The following is a 16,692-nucleotide window of genomic DNA, read 5'->3' as shown; positions in this document are numbered from 1 at the left end:
GTGCAAGTTTTCGTCATGTTCGTTAAATATGCCAGAAATCTGTTGGGAGATGCCAAGTATTACTTCACAAGGTGAGCCAACCACGATCTCCATTGTTTCCCAAGCTATGGAACGTGATTATCCGTACTACAATGTGGCTGCCAGTACCGGAGAGTTGAAGAGACAACTTAAAGATAGGTATTGGATGAACCGACAAATGGAGGATATACACTTGGGTGTGTGTCGTAAATGGCAGGCGAACACAATGTTTGGATTGAGTCCAACTGTAAATGCTGATTCACGGTCTTCCGATTCTACCATGAGCAACATATCGTGGCACGAGAGTGATACAGTGGTGGGAGAAACACAAGTACGACACAATAATTCACCACAAGTATGGCACAGTACTTCACCACTGTGCCTGTATCTCAACCTCAAGTAATTCAGCCAGATCCTAGGCACATTTCATCATCATTCTCGCCCTTCAACCCAAATGATGCTTGCTACACTGTTACACCACCACCACAACAACAAACATCTTATATGTTTGGAGGACCGAGTGCTTTCCAATCGCCTAGAGTTTTTCAACCAGTTTTTTCCCCTTATGGAAATTTTGGCAAATGGGGACATCCCAGCCTCGGAGAATGGCCGACTCCAGGCCCCGAAGATAACGATGAGCGAGTTAACGATGAGCGATGTTAGGGAGACTATAATTTTTAATTTTGCTACATTTGTAATTCTAGTTTTAATCAATTAAAAATACGACAGTTTGTTTAAATAAATTATATACTTTTAAAATTAAGCGTTTTACATTAGCTTCACTGAATTACATATGTTTAAAATTAAGCGTTTTATATTAGCTTCACTGATGAGAAGTACTGGGTGGAACAACAACTACGAGGAATGGGTTGAAATTGTTCAACACCTTAAGGATTTCGAAACATTTTTCGAAATGAAAATCCATATAGTTCCATCTTCTCCATTCAGCCAAAGATCTTGTTACCATCTCAGCATCAGTTTCACCTCTCAGTCTATGTCGACTGACTTGCATAGTTAAAGTTACAAACTCACTTACTTATTTCTTAATTGTACGAAAACGACTTTCTATGTCACTACAGAACCCGCCGTGAATAACCGCCCATAAATTCACTCATGCGTAGTTTGCTGAAGCAATCTGAGTAAATAAAAAAACATAGTTTTTGCAGATAGATTCATCTTCTTCTTCAGTATATGGAGCTCGCCGAACTAATAAGGGCTGAGATATCTTCTTTCGACAAATTTGTTGAATTTAAGAATTGAAGAATTTTTTAAGCTCAGAGAAGAAGAGTAAAAAAGATTAAAGGTGTAGAATGTGTGAATTTGGAGTTGAAATGAGGAGTATTTATAGAACTCAAAATTCTAGCCGTTGGATGACAAGATTTTTTCAGTCGTTACCAGTTTTGGAGCACACGCTAGAGGATTCGCTACAGACGCTGGTGTGTGAAGGAAAAACTGGCGGTTTTAGATCAGACGCCAGCGTGTTTAGTGCAGCCGCGCGGTTTTTCGTCAAACGCGTGTTTGTCTACTGCCGTAATGAACAAATCTTCAAATTTGTTGGTTTGCCCATCCATTTTTCATGTGTGTTGAGTCCATAGTGGGAGAAAAATGAACGAACTTCATGTTTGTTAAGTCCATAGGAACTGCTCTAACTCTAGCGTGTATTCTTCTGGTGCTTTCCATCTGGGCCCAAGTCTTTTCTTAATTTTTTTTTTTTTAAAAAAAGACCCAAAATTAACCAGGTTCCGAATTAGCATAAACATTCAGGGGTAAAAATAGAAATTGTGACTTGAAAAGCGACCTTGTATGTAAATGTCTGTAAAGACGAAAAGGGCATAATTGGTAAATTTCATTGCTGTTGCATTTGTAGAATTAGAAACTTTTCGTGCATATCCCCGACGCCACGGCGGGAGTGAGAAGAAATTTTTCCAAAATAACCTGAAATTTTGTACAAGGAGGAGAGGAGGAAGAAGAAGAGGGAATTGGAAGAAAAAAAGAGGGTAAATTCTTCTTCTTTTTTCTTTACTACCCCTCTCTCTCTCTTCACCACCAACTTTACATACATTTAATAAAAAAGATATGCTCGAAAACCCTAACGATTCTACTATCCCTGTTTCTGCTTCTGTGAAGCGATATGCTCCTCCTAATCAAAGGTAATTTCAAATCACTTCTTACATTATCACTATTTTTTTTTTTTTTTAAAGTTCTTGATTGGATCCAGTTGGGCTGAGTGGCTGAATTTCGATTTGAATGCAGGAATCATGGACTCAGTAGGCGAAAATCTGGAGGTGAGAATCTCAGTTTCTTAATCTGGTATTAGTAGATATTCTTATCAATTTGTCTTCATTTGTACAAGTAAGAAAAGAGAAAGTTTATTGAGACAAAGAGATGGAAATGGAGTATATATTTTAGTAGAAATGGGTTGTTGAGGTATTTTAGATAAATGTGTTAGTGGTTATTAATTGCTAATTTAAGAGTATGCGAGTAAAATTTGTTCAGACATGAAATTTGGAATTTTGTTTATGCAATAACTACTGGAATTCAAAGCCCGGCCTATAGGCATTGAAATCGGACGTTAGAATTACTTGCGCATCAATACAGTGGACATCTCTGTGATATACCTACTTACTTTTTTCTTTTTTATTGTTTGTCTGCCACTACATTATTCATCTTCTGCTTATTTCACATTGCTTATGTGGAGAGACTATTGTGTTTCCCAATTCAGTAGGAAAATGGTAGTGTTAGGTATTTTCTTCACATCCTTAAGAAAGGTTGATTCAACGCCAATGCTTGGATGTGTTATTTCTCTTCTGTTTTTATAGACAAGATAGTAGCATTTTTAATGATCTGTCAGTCGAAGTAAGTCTGAATATTTAATTGAAGATAGCGTCTTATGTTGTAATCATAGAACTCCAAAACCCTTATTGAACTGCTGCCGCTGCTGTCCACCTAGTTGAGTTCGGCATAACTCTCTCTCTCTCTCTCTCTCTCACACACACACACACACACACATACACACACATATGACATGTTCAGGTCCATTTTCTCCATACTCTTTCTGATGATTGAATCCAGTTTTTTTGGATGAAATTATTGCAAATACTTGGCACTCTATATTCTCATTTAGTAACATGGAATAGAGAGCCTCAAGGCAATGTCTAACTTTGGATTCTGGTGTACATCAAACTTGATTCGCTTTTTATTGTTGTATGATTCTTCGAGTCCTTGGAGTTGCATTCTGGTAGGTTTGCATAAATAATATGGAAATCTTGATTTTCAAATCAATCGGAAGTAATTAGTATGTAACTTTAAGTTCCAAATAGGTGACTTTGGCACATTAGCTGGTAGGAAAATTTGATAAGAGTGATTTCTTTTTGAGTACAAATAGTAATAAAATTAAATTATTGGGTGTATTACGTTGTAGAGTTACAAGTACACTGTAAACGTGGACTCATAAGGTCATTCAGGCCACCTCTTAATGGCTCTTGAATCTTGGTAGTATAGTAGTTGAAATGTATACTATCAGTTTGTTTTTCCTATTGCTTTGCTTTTTCTTCTTGTATTGAAGGATTGCATGAAGAAGAAAAGGAAATGAGGTACACAATGGGTTCATTCCCATTGCCCATTTTGCTCTATAGACAGCTGAACCTCATTAAATTTGCATATTGTATCTTTGGGTATGCTAATGCAGCGATTTGAGAAAGCAGCTTGATGGTCACACTCTCGTCCACAATTAAGCACTAAGGTTAGTTTTATAGGTTCAGCGTATCGGAACCGTTATGTTCATCAGATGTTCGATACACCCCATTATGTTGATACTTCTTCCTTACAAAAAGTCAGGCTTCAAAATCTATCTTGCACTATGAGATGGAAGTTGAAGTGATTCATGATGTCCTTAGAAATCTCAAAATGATTCCCTCGGTTCATGAAGAAGCTTACTAAATGTTACGCAGCTTTGTGGGCAAGTGATGTGTGTGATGGGTGGGTGGGGTGGTAAATTGCTAATTTAAAGAGTCCGGCAGTAAATTAAGTTGAAAGATGAGATTTGTAATCTGTTCATGTGATAATCACTAAAATTTAAAGCTCTGCTTTTACACATTCAAATTGCAGATTAGGTTTACTTGTGCGTTAATATTGAAAACATCTCCAGGATAACCTTGCTTGCCATTTTATTGTTGCTTTTCCAACTACATAATGTATTCGTATTCACTTTCCACTTAGATTTCTGAATTCTAGGAGAAAGTTCCCAAGTCAAAAGAAAGAATGGTAGTAATAAGTATGTAGTTCACATCTTTAGTAAGGTTGATGCAATGCCGAGATACATGGTTGGCGGTATGTAGTTTTCTTTCTCAGTGCTGTTATCTGCTGTATCTGTAGACAAAATAGTAAATTTCTATGCAAGGGTGCGTCTTATGCTATATTCATAGTTTTATTTAAGTGCTGTCCACTGAGTTGAGTTCTGCATATGCCATCTCTCATGTTTATGTAGGTGCATTTTCGCAACATTTTCTGTGACAATTGAATCCAGTCATATACTACAGTCAATCACAGCTATGTAGAGAGGCTCAAATGCAATGTCTAGCTTTGGATTCTGTTAGATTCATATCAAACTTAATTGTCTTTCTACTCTTCAATGCTTTCTGAGTCCATGGAGACTCAGAAAAGCATTCAGGTGGAGTTAATTACATAATATACAAGTCTTGCCTTATAATTCTCATTCATTCTCACTCAAGAGGTAAGCATTATGTATCTTTAAGTACCGAATAGGTGACTTCAGCACATTAGCTGATAGAAAGACTTGGTTAGAGTGATTTCGTGTATAATACAAATAAATAAAAATATGTATGGTATGCTACACTGTAGTCAAGAATTACAAGTAGCCGCTGGCTCAAAAGGTCATTCGAGGGTATTAGTGAAGTGAACTGGCTTAACCTAATTGTGTTAGGCCCCCTTTTAATTGCTCTAGGTAGTATGATAGCTAAAACGTCTATCATCCAATTTTCTTTTTTGGATGAAGCATTGTATGAAAAGAAAAAGGAAATGAGGAACACAAGGGGCTCATTTCCAAGGCATGTTTTGCTCTAAATCAGACAGCTGAATTTTGTTAAATGTGCATATTTTAATATTTTGATATGCTAACGCAGTGATATAACAACATAAATTGATGGATACACGATCATCCATATTAAGCATCAAACTTAGTTTTAAAGGTTTAACAGATGCCAACTGTTATGGCAATATGTTAGCCACACCTCAGTATGTTGATACTCATCCTTACAAACGGTCCAGCTTCAAATTAATATCTGGCTCTAGGAGATAGAAGTTGAAGTGGTTTATGATGTCCTTAGAAATCTTTAATTGATTCCTACAGTTTGAGAGTAGGCTTACCAAATGCCACACATCTTTGTCGGAAAGTGGTGTGTGTCCATGACCTGTGGAGAGATATAACTTAGATAATTTTCTGAATGGGCATTATCGTAATGGTTGATTTGATAAAACAAATACAGCCAATGGATATGACTGGGATGCTTTTTGTTTGTTTGTTTAATGTGTGGTTTAATTTTGAAGGAATTGATGGGGATAAGAATCAAGCTGCTTCAAAGAACATTACGATCACTGATCAGGGGGACGCAGGTAGTAGCAAGTTTTACCCACAAGGAGTACTCATACCTTTAGATGGCTGTTCTAACAGTGAGGCCGCCCAACTTTTAAATACTCGTAAGTGCTTCTTCACCTTATTATGCCCTTTCTATTCATCTTAAATAGACTTTACTTCTTCCGTTGTTGGAAATAATATTTAATAATCTGCATCGCATAAATTTAAGAGGTCGCTTTTGCGAGAAAAGAACTCGGTACTCTCCGTTATACATACATTTTTTTCCTCCTTATTGTCTTGTGCAACGGCTCTGGTAATACAATGTCAAGTTGAAGTTTCCTATGAGGTATTGTGTTATTGATGTTCTTAATGTTGTTTTATGGACATTACTTACTTTGCGTGTGCTCTTTAATGTAGGATGGGAAGCTGCTATGCACGCCTTCAATGATCCGCCACTTGATTTAACTGGTTAGTAACTAAAAATCAAGTTTTCAGTATTTGATCTTTGGATTTGCCTGATTATGACCGTATCTTGTTTAGTTATACTACCACATGTAGATGGCAAGTTTTGTATCTCCTCCACTTTCATTTTATACCTAGGCTTTGTGCAACAAGCAGCTTTTTATTTATTGCTAGGATGTTGTTATCTAGGATGTATGATTTTGGTCCGAGGGAATTGAAAAGGTACCTTTCACTTTTCAGGATCCTTCGAAATACCCTCAAGGTGGGTAAAATAAAATAAGTTTTGGGATCTTGTTCTTGGTTCACACTTCACATATATCATTAGATTAAGTCAAATCAAGAAAACATACCCTTGGGCTGACGTTTTCACTTTTCGCGTGTCAAGAAAGAATTAGGTTAGTTTCATTAAATTTATTTTTTACCTTCAGGGGTATTTTTACAAAGAAGGGATTAATGAAGGGTAAAACAATAGTGCTCTCAATTTTGTTGCATTGTGTTTTTTCAGCTATAACCTATGGTTTCTATAACAACTCCTTTTGTTTTGTGGGTGCTAGAAAGACCGGTGATGTATTCAGGAACTGGTGCATCGACTTGGGGACAGGGACAGGCGAGACCTCCTCAGCAGGTGAAAATGGCACATGAGATTTTCCCTTCATTATTTCATTTCCATGGGTTTCTGTGATTTCTCAACGTTTACTTTCGTCAGCAGATGGACTTCTTGGCAGAGCTTAGACGAGCAATACGTGCAAACGCGAGCGCTTAGGCAGGTGCTCAAGAACTCGGTCGGGACACTCCAAACTATTTGAAGGAGTTTTTAACTTTAAATTTGTCTACCATGATGACCATTTGGGATAGTTTTGAAACTAATGTTGTGTATCAAGATCAGTTCAGATTTTGTATTTTATGTAATCTAATATTCTACATATAGGAGTATGTTCATCTTATGCATGAGTTCTTTTACAAGATATCGGGGTGTAATATTTTGGATGATTGATTGCAGGTCTGGTATGTCTTGCGAACGACATCCTATCGATTAGATCGACATATAAAAATGTAGATCATTTCTTAAGTCGTATCACTAAATTGTGAACTATTGGTCAGATAAATCCTTCATTTTCTTTTGTTTTATAAGCGGGCTGAACAACTTTAGCGATAACTTTTGTTTGCCACGGCAAGTTATCTTCGTTGAGGAGGGATCCGCGAACTGGCTCAGTTTGAACTTTGAAGCTTAATGGTCTAGTTGTTGTTTTTGAAGTTTATACTCAACAGATCAGAAAATAAAATTTTGTAATTAATAAAGATCAGAAAAGATTCTGGAACTTCAAATTTATGTTTCAGTGGAGATGGAAAAACAGTTTGAAGAGCTTAAATATCGAAGCTATCCCATGGGAGTTGGGATCTGGATTGTACCAAGAGATGATGACTTTAATATTTCAAGAATGGGGTTTAAGGTTTCATGTCTTCAATGCCTAAATCATATAGAGATAGTCATCACAAGCTTTCAAAATTGAGTTGTTTTACACGATTATTTGGGGGTTCACAGGTATATGATATATTGATATGATAGCATGCCCAGTGAGGACGATACCCTCACCTATGGGGGTCTGACTGTATAAAAATTCAGATTCTTCTAAAAGGTTTTTCTACCAATTACCATTGCATTGATGTAAATAGTCGAAACAAACCATTCGGATCCGGAGCCAGCCAGTTGGTATCCAGAATGCTGCTGTAACTAACAAGTTTTTGCCAAATACTTTCCATGAGTTCATGATAGGGATGGCCATTTTCCCCACCCAAACCCATTCCCGTGGGTACCCGTCTCTATTGGGTAGGGTTTTACACGTACAAACGGGGTTGGGATTGGGTATGGGTAATACTCGAAATTAGTGAAGCGGGGAGGGGATGGGATTCTAGGTCCCCGCTCCATACCGGCCCCTTACGTTCCCATTTTAGAATTTTATATTTTTATTAATTATTTATATTATATTTAAACTAAGATATTATATTATATTATAAAAGAAAAGGTAAAAATATAAGATATCATTAATTATTTATATTATATTTAAACTAAGAAATTATATTATATTATATTATAAAAGAAAAGGTAAAAGTATAAGATATCATTAATTATTTATATTATATTTAAATTAAGAAATTATATTATATTATATTATAAAAAAAACGTAAAAGTATAAGATATCATTAATTATTTATATTATATTTAAACTAAGAAAATATATTATATTATATTATTTAATTATTGTATTGATTATATTATATTATTTAAGCTTTCTTTATTATATATTATATTACTTTATGTGTATATTACACAGTGCTCCCAAAATGACAACTATATCCACACGAGGTGAATCCGAACAGTCTGAACATCATGTCGAGACAATTCCAAGTTCTCCAATGGATGATGACCATGGTGAAACTGCCGAGACAAACATTACAGGTGATTGTGATAATGCCGAAGGTGAAATTGCTATAGTTTCAGGGAAGAAAAGATCCATAGTGTGGAACCACTTTGAAAAGAAAAAGATAAAAGGGGAAGACAAAGCAGTTTTCAAATATTGTCATAAACCATTAGGAGGAAAAAGCACAAATGGGACTAAGCATCTACACGCACACATGAAAAGATGTCCTCGACGTAAACAGCAAGACATAAGACAGTCAATAATCACTCCGAGTAAAAAAAGTGACGGAAGAAGTCAGCTTAACACGTACAGTTTTGATCAATCGTTCGCTAGGAAGGAACTTGCTTATATGATAATCATACACGAGTATCCGCTTTCCATCGTTGAACATGCCGGATTTAGACGATATTCAAATGCGCTTCAACCGTTGTTTAAGGTGGTATCTCGGAGCACAATTAAAAGGGATATCCTTAAAATCTATGATGAAGAAAAAACTAAAACAATGGAGGTGCTACAAAAACATCAAGGTAAAATTGCGTTGACTACTGATATGTGGACTAGTAAGCAAAAGAAAGGATACATGGTTATTACGGCTCATTTCATCGATGAATCGTGGATCTTGCAAAGCCGAATTATCAGGTACGCGTATTCATTTAATGATTTCAGGCATTGGATATGCACGTCATAAATGAAAAATCACTACCATTAATTTTGTTACTGATTAATTACTAGTTGCTACGTAGTACGGTCTAATCAACCATCTGAATTTTATTTTATATTAGGTTTATGTATGTGCCATGTCCGCACACGGCTGAAGTCCTGTCAGCCGCATTGATGGAGTGTCTGCTAGACTGGAATATCGATGGTAAAGTATCCACTCTTACTGTAGATAATTGTTCCACTAATGATCTTATGATCCAACTTCTCCTAGAAAAATTATCAAGTAACTTACTGTCGGGTGGAGATATTTTTCATATGCGTTGTTGTGCACACATATTAGCTCTTATAGTCAAGAAAGGATTAGAGGGGATCAAAGGAGCAATCGAATTGATTCGTAATAGTGTTGCTTACTGGAAAGCAACACCAAAACGAGTTGAGAAATTTGAAGAGGTCGCCCGTCAACTAAATATTTCGAGTATAAATAAGTTAGTTCTTGATTGTGAGACAAGATGGAACTCAACATACCTGATGCTTAAAACTGCTATTAAGTATCAGAAGGTTTTTGCTCGACTAAAGCAACGTGTGCCACAGTATGATTGTTTGCCAGATGATGAAGATTGGTTGTTGGCAAAGGAAATGTGCGACAAACTTAAGATATTTTATACCTTCACAGAGAAGTTTTCCGGAGTAAAATATCCTACCACCAACCTTTTCTTTCCAAGTTTTTGTGATATTAGATTGTCATTAAATGAGTGGAAAAAATCTAAAGTTGGTGTGATTAAGGAAATGGCATATGAAATGATAGAGAAGTTTGAAGAGTATTGGTTTGTGATCAATGGAGTAATGGCCGTAGCAATTATGTTAGATCCAAGGTTTAAGATGAAATTGATTGAGTTTTATTTTCCACAAATTTATGGTCAAGCTTTTTCAAAAATCGAAATTGATCGAGTACGCGATTTATGCGTTGATTTGGCGACGGAGTATGAACTGAAAGTAAAATTTGCTGAAACATCTGTTAGCCAAAATGATTTGTCTTTCACTTCAGAGATGCATGGTTTTAACGATGATTTGTCTCTAATACTGCTCCTACTAGTACTGTTAAGTCAGAATTAACCAATTACTTAGAAGAATCTTTTACCTAGGATTGGTAATTTTGACATACTAGCATGGTGGAAGACAAATGGGATTAAATATCCAGTCTTGCAGTGTATGGCTAGAGATATTTTAGCGATTCCAGTTTCAACAGTAGCTTCCGGAATCAGCTTTTAGTACCGGAGGTTGATTTGTGAGTGTCCAATGTAATAGACTTCATCCAAAAACGTTGGAAGCTTTGATGTGCGCTCAAGACTGGCTATGGGATATGCTGAATGGTAATGAAATTCTCTTTTTATTGAAATGTTTTTTTTTTTACATTTAATACATCATTATGGTTATATGATACACTTTCTTATTTTGGCTAGGTGGATCAAAATTCGATGGTGAAACATTTTGGGAAGAAACTGAAGCAGACGATGAGGTGATCAACATGGAGGAAGATACTTGATAAGAAATAATTAAGAACTAAAATGAGTGATGCTCGTTTATAAACCAATTTGTTTTTCTTTGCTTGTTTTACGATGAATTTTTATGAGTTTGAAATTTTAAATTATTATTATTATTGGTTGAACTTAGGTATTGATTATTAAATTAACTCATCATATTTGAGCTTAATGTTATGAGTAACCCGTAAAAACCCCGCCCCGTACGGATATTTCCCATACCCGTTCCATCCCAGATCAAGCGGGTAATGGGGAGGGTGTGGATTTTTTTTTTTTTTGAACGGGGCAATGACTGGGATACAAGATCCCCGCCCCATACCCGCCCCATGACCATCCCTAGTTCAAGACTTGTTGATCCTCTTCTTTGTATACAAACTGTTATGTGCTAGCAAGACTACTACAATATGTTGTTGATAAAATTACTAATAAAGTAACTGAGAAGAAGATACTTAGCTCAAAATAATGTTGTTGATGTTGCTGCACAGAGAATGTAGAGGCACGTAGACTACGCTGTCCTAAAGGCAATATCGCCTGCCACTCCTCTGAGATGCTACAGCAGTTGGCGAGTCACCTCCAGGATACAACTACAGTTAGTACCCCTCAATGTAGCATACAATGAGGGTACCCTTAGAGCTTGGCAGAACTTAAAACAGTAGAAGAGATGTTTATAGAAAAACTGAGGGAGAGTAGAAGAGATATTTCTCTGTGGTGTGTATTCTGAGATTACAACTACTCTCTTATATAGTGTTTGTGTAGTTACAAACAAGAAAGAAAACCCATGCGTATGACAGGAAAAACTGGTTATGTTGGGTTAAAGATAGTGCAAGAAAAGTTGTTTTGACAGGCATGGAGCAGTGTGTTGCTGCCAAGCCAAATACGTACATACAAGAGAGCCAGGACAAAACACGTACAGACAAAGAAGCAAAGACAAGCACGTTCAGACAAAGAAGTCAGGAGAAAACTCGTGCAGACAAAGAAGCCAAGACAAGCACGTTCAGACAAAGAAGTCAGGAGAAAACTCGTGCAGACAAAGAAGCCAAGACAAGCACGTTCAGACAAAGAAAAGATTCTTCTACTTGTGTGGAAAACACGTACCAAAAACTTCAGCAAAAAGATAGGATCTAATGAACCCACACCCACACCCACACCCGAACCCGAGCCCGACCGACCGACCGACCGGACGGACGGACGGCGGCGGCGGCGTGCGTGCTTCTGTGCGAAGCACCGCGCGTACGGGAAAGGCAACCTTGCCCTAGTCTAAGCCTCCCCCCCAAGCACAAAAGTCTAATGACCCAAGGGCCATGCCCTTATAGCCAACTCTATGGTATTTATGTCTAAAACTCTTTAGATTTTAGTCAATGTGGGACTATTGTTTTATCTATTCAAAAGAAAAAACAACTAATGGGCAACAGGTCTAGGGATCAAAACATAGTCCATGGAAAAATTGGTAATTTTAAAGCGTTTTTTCTAACAATCCCCCACATGAATGATAAAACATATCGACGAAATACGAGAAAACATAATACATCAATATTAGGCTAAGGTGTCCCAGAGATTGAACCTTAACATAGTGAGAGGTTACCGGAACTGCTTGTTGTTTCGGTGAACACAATGTCTTGAACCGTCAACAGTGAGTGCAATTCAGAAATAACAACCACACTTTGATGTCTCAAAGAAAAAGAAAGCTGCCAAGCTCTTGCCGTTGTGCCCGTTTTGGCCGTGGGCTAAATCCCGGACTTAATGAATGTCTCTAGAGAAAAAGCTCAAATTCTCATAGGAAGCGGCCCCACTTCCAACATCCATATAGGTGAGTCCATTAAGAGTGTCCTGCCACACTCCGCTTTAAGCAAATCCATGGAACTCATTAAGATCCTGACAGATCATCCTAAAACATGCAGGCAGCACTTATCATACGGTTACACCATAGGGAGGGACAAAGATAGTGCTTTCTCTCGACATCACCAAAAATTAGTTATCTCATTGAACCTTGATCTTGGAGCTCCATTCACAAGGTTGAGTGTCCTTCATGGCGATTTATTCTATGAGCTTGAGTCCCATCCCCTTCGATGTGGATCTAACTACCTCTCTAGATAACCCTTTCGTCAAAGGATCTGCAATATTCTCTTTAGACCTTACAAAGTCTATAGAGATGATGCCAGTAGAGAGTAGTTGTTTCACTGTCTTGTGTCTTCTTCGAAGATGTATAGACTTTCCGTTGTATACACTATTCTTTGCGCATCCAATAGCAGCTTGACTGTCACAGTGGATTGCGATCGAAGACACTGGCTTGGGCCAGAGTGGAATTCCACCCAGGAAACCTCGTATCCATTCAGCTTCCTCTCCAGCTTTCTCCAAGGCTATAAACTCAGACTCCATGGTGGATCGAGCTATACATGTCTGTTTGGTAGACTTCCATGACACAGACGCACCACCAAGTGTGAAGATGTACCCGCTAGTGGATTTGCACTCATCTGAGTCTGATATCCAGTTAGCATCACAATACCCTTCTAGCACAGCAGGATACTTCCCAAAACTTAGGCAATAGTTTGAAGTTCCTCTCAGGTACCGTAGAACTATGTAGAGAGCATTCCAGTGATCCTGCCCAGGGTTGCAAGTGTACCTGCTTAATCTACTCACAGTATAAGCAATATCAGGTCTTGTACAGTTCATTAAATACATAAGACTGCCAATAACACGAGAATACTCAAGTTGATAAATACCCTCACCCTTGTTCTTTTTCAATTTGCAATTGGGATCATAAGGAGTAGTTGCAGGTTTAGCATTTTCATGATTAAATCTCTTAAGCACAGTTTCAACATAATGAGATTGACTAAGACTATATCCATCAGACATCTTTCTGATTTTCATCCCTAAGATTACATCAGCAGGGCCTAAGTCTTTCATGTCAAAGTTTTCGTTAAGCATGCTTTTAGTGGTATTGATACTATCAAGGTTACTTCCTAATATGAGCATATCATCAACATATAGGCACACAATAACATGAGAATCATCCACAGATTTAATGTAAACACATTTATCAGATTCATTAACCTTGAAGCCATTAGATATCATTACATGATTAAATTTTTCATGCCACTGTTTAGGTGCTTGTTTTAAACCATACAAAGATTTTTTCAGTTTGCATACTTTATCTTCAAAACCTTTCACAACAAAACCTTCCGGTTGATCCATATAAATTTCTTCATTCAATTCACCATATAAAAAAGCAGTTTTAACATCCATCTGATGTATATGCAAATCATAAATAGAAGCAATAGCAATCAGCATCCGGATAGAAGTGATTCTAGTGACCGGTGAATAGGTATCAAAGAAATCTAATCCTTCCTGTTGTCTGTACCCCTTAGCTACCAACCTAGCTTTGTGTTTTTCTATAGTTCCATCTGTTCTAAGTTTCCTTTTGAAGACCCACTTGCAACCTATGGTTTTACTACCAGGAGGTAAGTCTACAAGCTCCCAAGTTTCATTTTGTTGAATGGAATCCCACTCATTATTTGAAGCTTCTTCCCAGAAGGGAGCTTCCGGAGAAGTCATAGCTTCCTTATAGGTTTGGGGTTCAGACTCTACCGTAAGAGTCACAAAATCTGGACCGAAACCTTTCTCGGTTCTGACCCTCTTACTTCTTCTAGGTTCGATTTCAGCATCTAGAGATGGGGGTTGACTAGTCGAAGGAACATCTGAGAGATCATCGCGGACCCTTTTATGAGGTCCAGACCCTAAAGGGAAAATGTGTTCGAAAAAAACTGCATCTCTGGATTCCATTATGGTGTTCTCACCAATTACCATGAACCTATAAGCACTAGTGTGCTCAGGATATCCTAGGAAAACACAATCTACAGTTTTAGGTCCTATTTTGGTTTTCTTGGAACGAGGAGTGGCCACCTTGGCCAAACACCCCCACACTTTAAAGTATGCATAGGACGGTTGTCTTCCTTTCCATAACTCATATGGAGTTTTGTCGGATTTCTTAAATGGAACTCGGTTCAAGATATAGCAAGCAGAGAGAATTGCTTCCCCCCACAGGTTCGAAGGTAGCCCTGAACTAGCTAACATAGCGTTCACCATATCTATGAGTGTTCGGTTTTTCCTTTCAGCTACTCCATTCGACTCAGGTGAATAAGGTGCAGTAGTTTCATGAATGATGCCATTAAGTTTGCAGAATTCTCCTATAGGTATCACATACTCACCGCCTCGGTCCGACCTAAGAGTTTTAATAGTAACACCTCTTTGGTTTTCTACTTCAAGTTTATATAATTTGAAAGCGTCTAGGGCTTCATATTTACTTCTAAGAAGATAAACCTGACAGTATCTTGAGTGATCATCTATAAAAGTGATGTACCATTTTTTCCCACCTCTAATTGGTGTTGATTTCAAATCTCCCAAATCGGAGTGGATTAGTTCTAGGGGAGTTGTACTACGTTCAACCTTTTTGTTAAAGGGTTTTCTAGCATATTTAGATTCAACACAAATTTCACATTTATGACCTCTGTCAAAGTTTATTTTAGGAATGCAGCCTAGTTTAGCAAGTCTTTCAATAGATTTGAAATTAACATGTCCTGGTCTATCATGCCAAACATGTGAGGAGTCACAAACATAAGCAGAAGAAGATGCATTATCATTCAAGTTCAAAGAAAGTACACTAAGCTTAATCATGTTATCAGTGACATATCCTTTTCCTACGAAGTCACCACCTTTAGAGATTACAACTTTGTTAGACTCAGCTACAAATTTAAAACATTTTCCAAGTAAGATGGTTTCTGAGATAAGATTCTTGCATATGTCCGGGACGTGATACACGTCATTCAATGCGAGAGTTTTTCCTGAAGTGAGCTTCAATTCAACCTTGCCTTTTCCTACCACTTTAGAGGTAGAAGAGTTTCCCATAAACAATTTCTCATCGTCTCCTACTTTGTTATAGGAGGAGAAAGCATTTCTGAACTTACAGACATGCCTAGTGGCTCCAGAATCAAGCCACCAGTCTCTCACATTGGTCACATTAGAGACAAGGTTGACTTCAGACACCATGCCAGTAAAATATCCAGAATCATCTACTACGTTTGCCTTATTTTTCTGTTTAGGATCATTTTTGGTCTTTTTAGGTGCCCTACAGTCTTTGGCCATATGACCAGTTTTCCCACAGTTATAGCAGTCGCCTTTGATGGTGTTTTTGGAGACACCACCCTTTGGCTTAAGATGGTTACCTTTGGAGTTACGCTGTTTGTTACGTTTACCATTTTTGCTGGATTCTCCGTGCCTTTTCTTTGATGAAGCATTATCGTCCAGGACATGAGCTTTGTTTGACATGTCTTTGCTCAGCATCAGGCTCTTGTCTTTGCAGCACAGAAGTTCCTCCACCTGGATCTTTTTCCACAGCTCCACCATGGTGATTTCACGATTCTTGTGTCGCAGCCTCCTCTTGTACTCGTTCCATGAGGGTGGTAGCTTTTCAATCACTGCGGATACTTGTAGAGATTCATCAATATGCATTCCTTCAGCAAGAATTTCGTTGATGAGTAGCTGGAGTTCGACGAATTGTTCTACAACAGGCTTTTCATCAGTCATCTTATATTCCAGAAACCTAGCCACCAAGAACTTCTTGCTTCCAGCAGCTTCAGCAAGATATTTTTCTTCTAGGGCTTCCCATAAATCAAAAGCAGTAAAATTCTCTTTTGCATTATAAAAGTCGTACAGGGAGTCATCCAGACAGTTAAGAATATGGTTTTTGCACATGTAATTTTTCCTAGTCCACCTATCCAGTCTATCTTCATAACCACGGTCATGAAGCCTTCTTGAGGGTCTTTCTAAGGCAACTTCATCTAGCCTTTGGTCTTTTAAGAAGAATAACATTTTGGACTGCCATCGTTTAAAGTCTTTGCCACTAAACTTTGGGGGTTTGTCTACAGTACTCTTTCCCATGTTGTTACAAAATATAGTAAAGAGAGTATTGCCTTTAGAGTGTTGATAAAATTACTAATAAAGTAAC

General features: G+C 37.6%; 1 protein-coding gene across 1 annotated transcript; it reads left to right on the top strand.

The window, feature by feature from the left end:
- The first annotated feature begins 1,870 nt into the window (after window positions 1–1,870).
- Window positions 1,871–7,148, top strand: LOC113358236. Its single transcript, XM_026601772.1, has 6 exons — window positions 1,871–2,168; window positions 2,272–2,303; window positions 5,584–5,733; window positions 6,029–6,079; window positions 6,628–6,698; window positions 6,783–7,148. Exons 1-6 carry the CDS (start codon window positions 2,095–2,097, stop codon window positions 6,834–6,836), a joined length of 432 nt encoding a protein of 143 aa, XP_026457557.1. The 5' UTR covers window positions 1,871–2,094; the 3' UTR covers window positions 6,837–7,148.
- The last annotated feature ends 9,544 nt before the right edge of the window (window positions 7,149–16,692 follow it).

The sequence above is a fragment of the Papaver somniferum genome, chromosome 3 (genome assembly GCF_003573695.1).
Source record: "Papaver somniferum cultivar HN1 chromosome 3, ASM357369v1, whole genome shotgun sequence".
In the NCBI taxonomy this organism is placed as follows: Eukaryota; Viridiplantae; Streptophyta; class Magnoliopsida; order Ranunculales; family Papaveraceae; genus Papaver; species Papaver somniferum.
This window is presented reverse-complemented; position numbering and strand designations above follow the sequence as displayed.

Bases quoted from the DNA above. Each gene is read 5' to 3' on its own strand.
- LOC113358236 (XM_026601772.1), top strand. From the start codon at position 2,095: ATGCTCGAAAACCCTAACGATTCTACTATCCCTGTTTCTGCTTCTGTG. The intron at 2,169-2,271 runs GTAATTTCAAAT...ATTTGAATGCAG, and splicing joins TATGCTCCTCCTAATCAAAG to GAATCATGGACTCAGTAGGC. The intron at 2,304-5,583 runs GTGAGAATCTCA...TTAATTTTGAAG, and splicing joins CAGTAGGCGAAAATCTGGAG to GAATTGATGGGGATAAGAAT.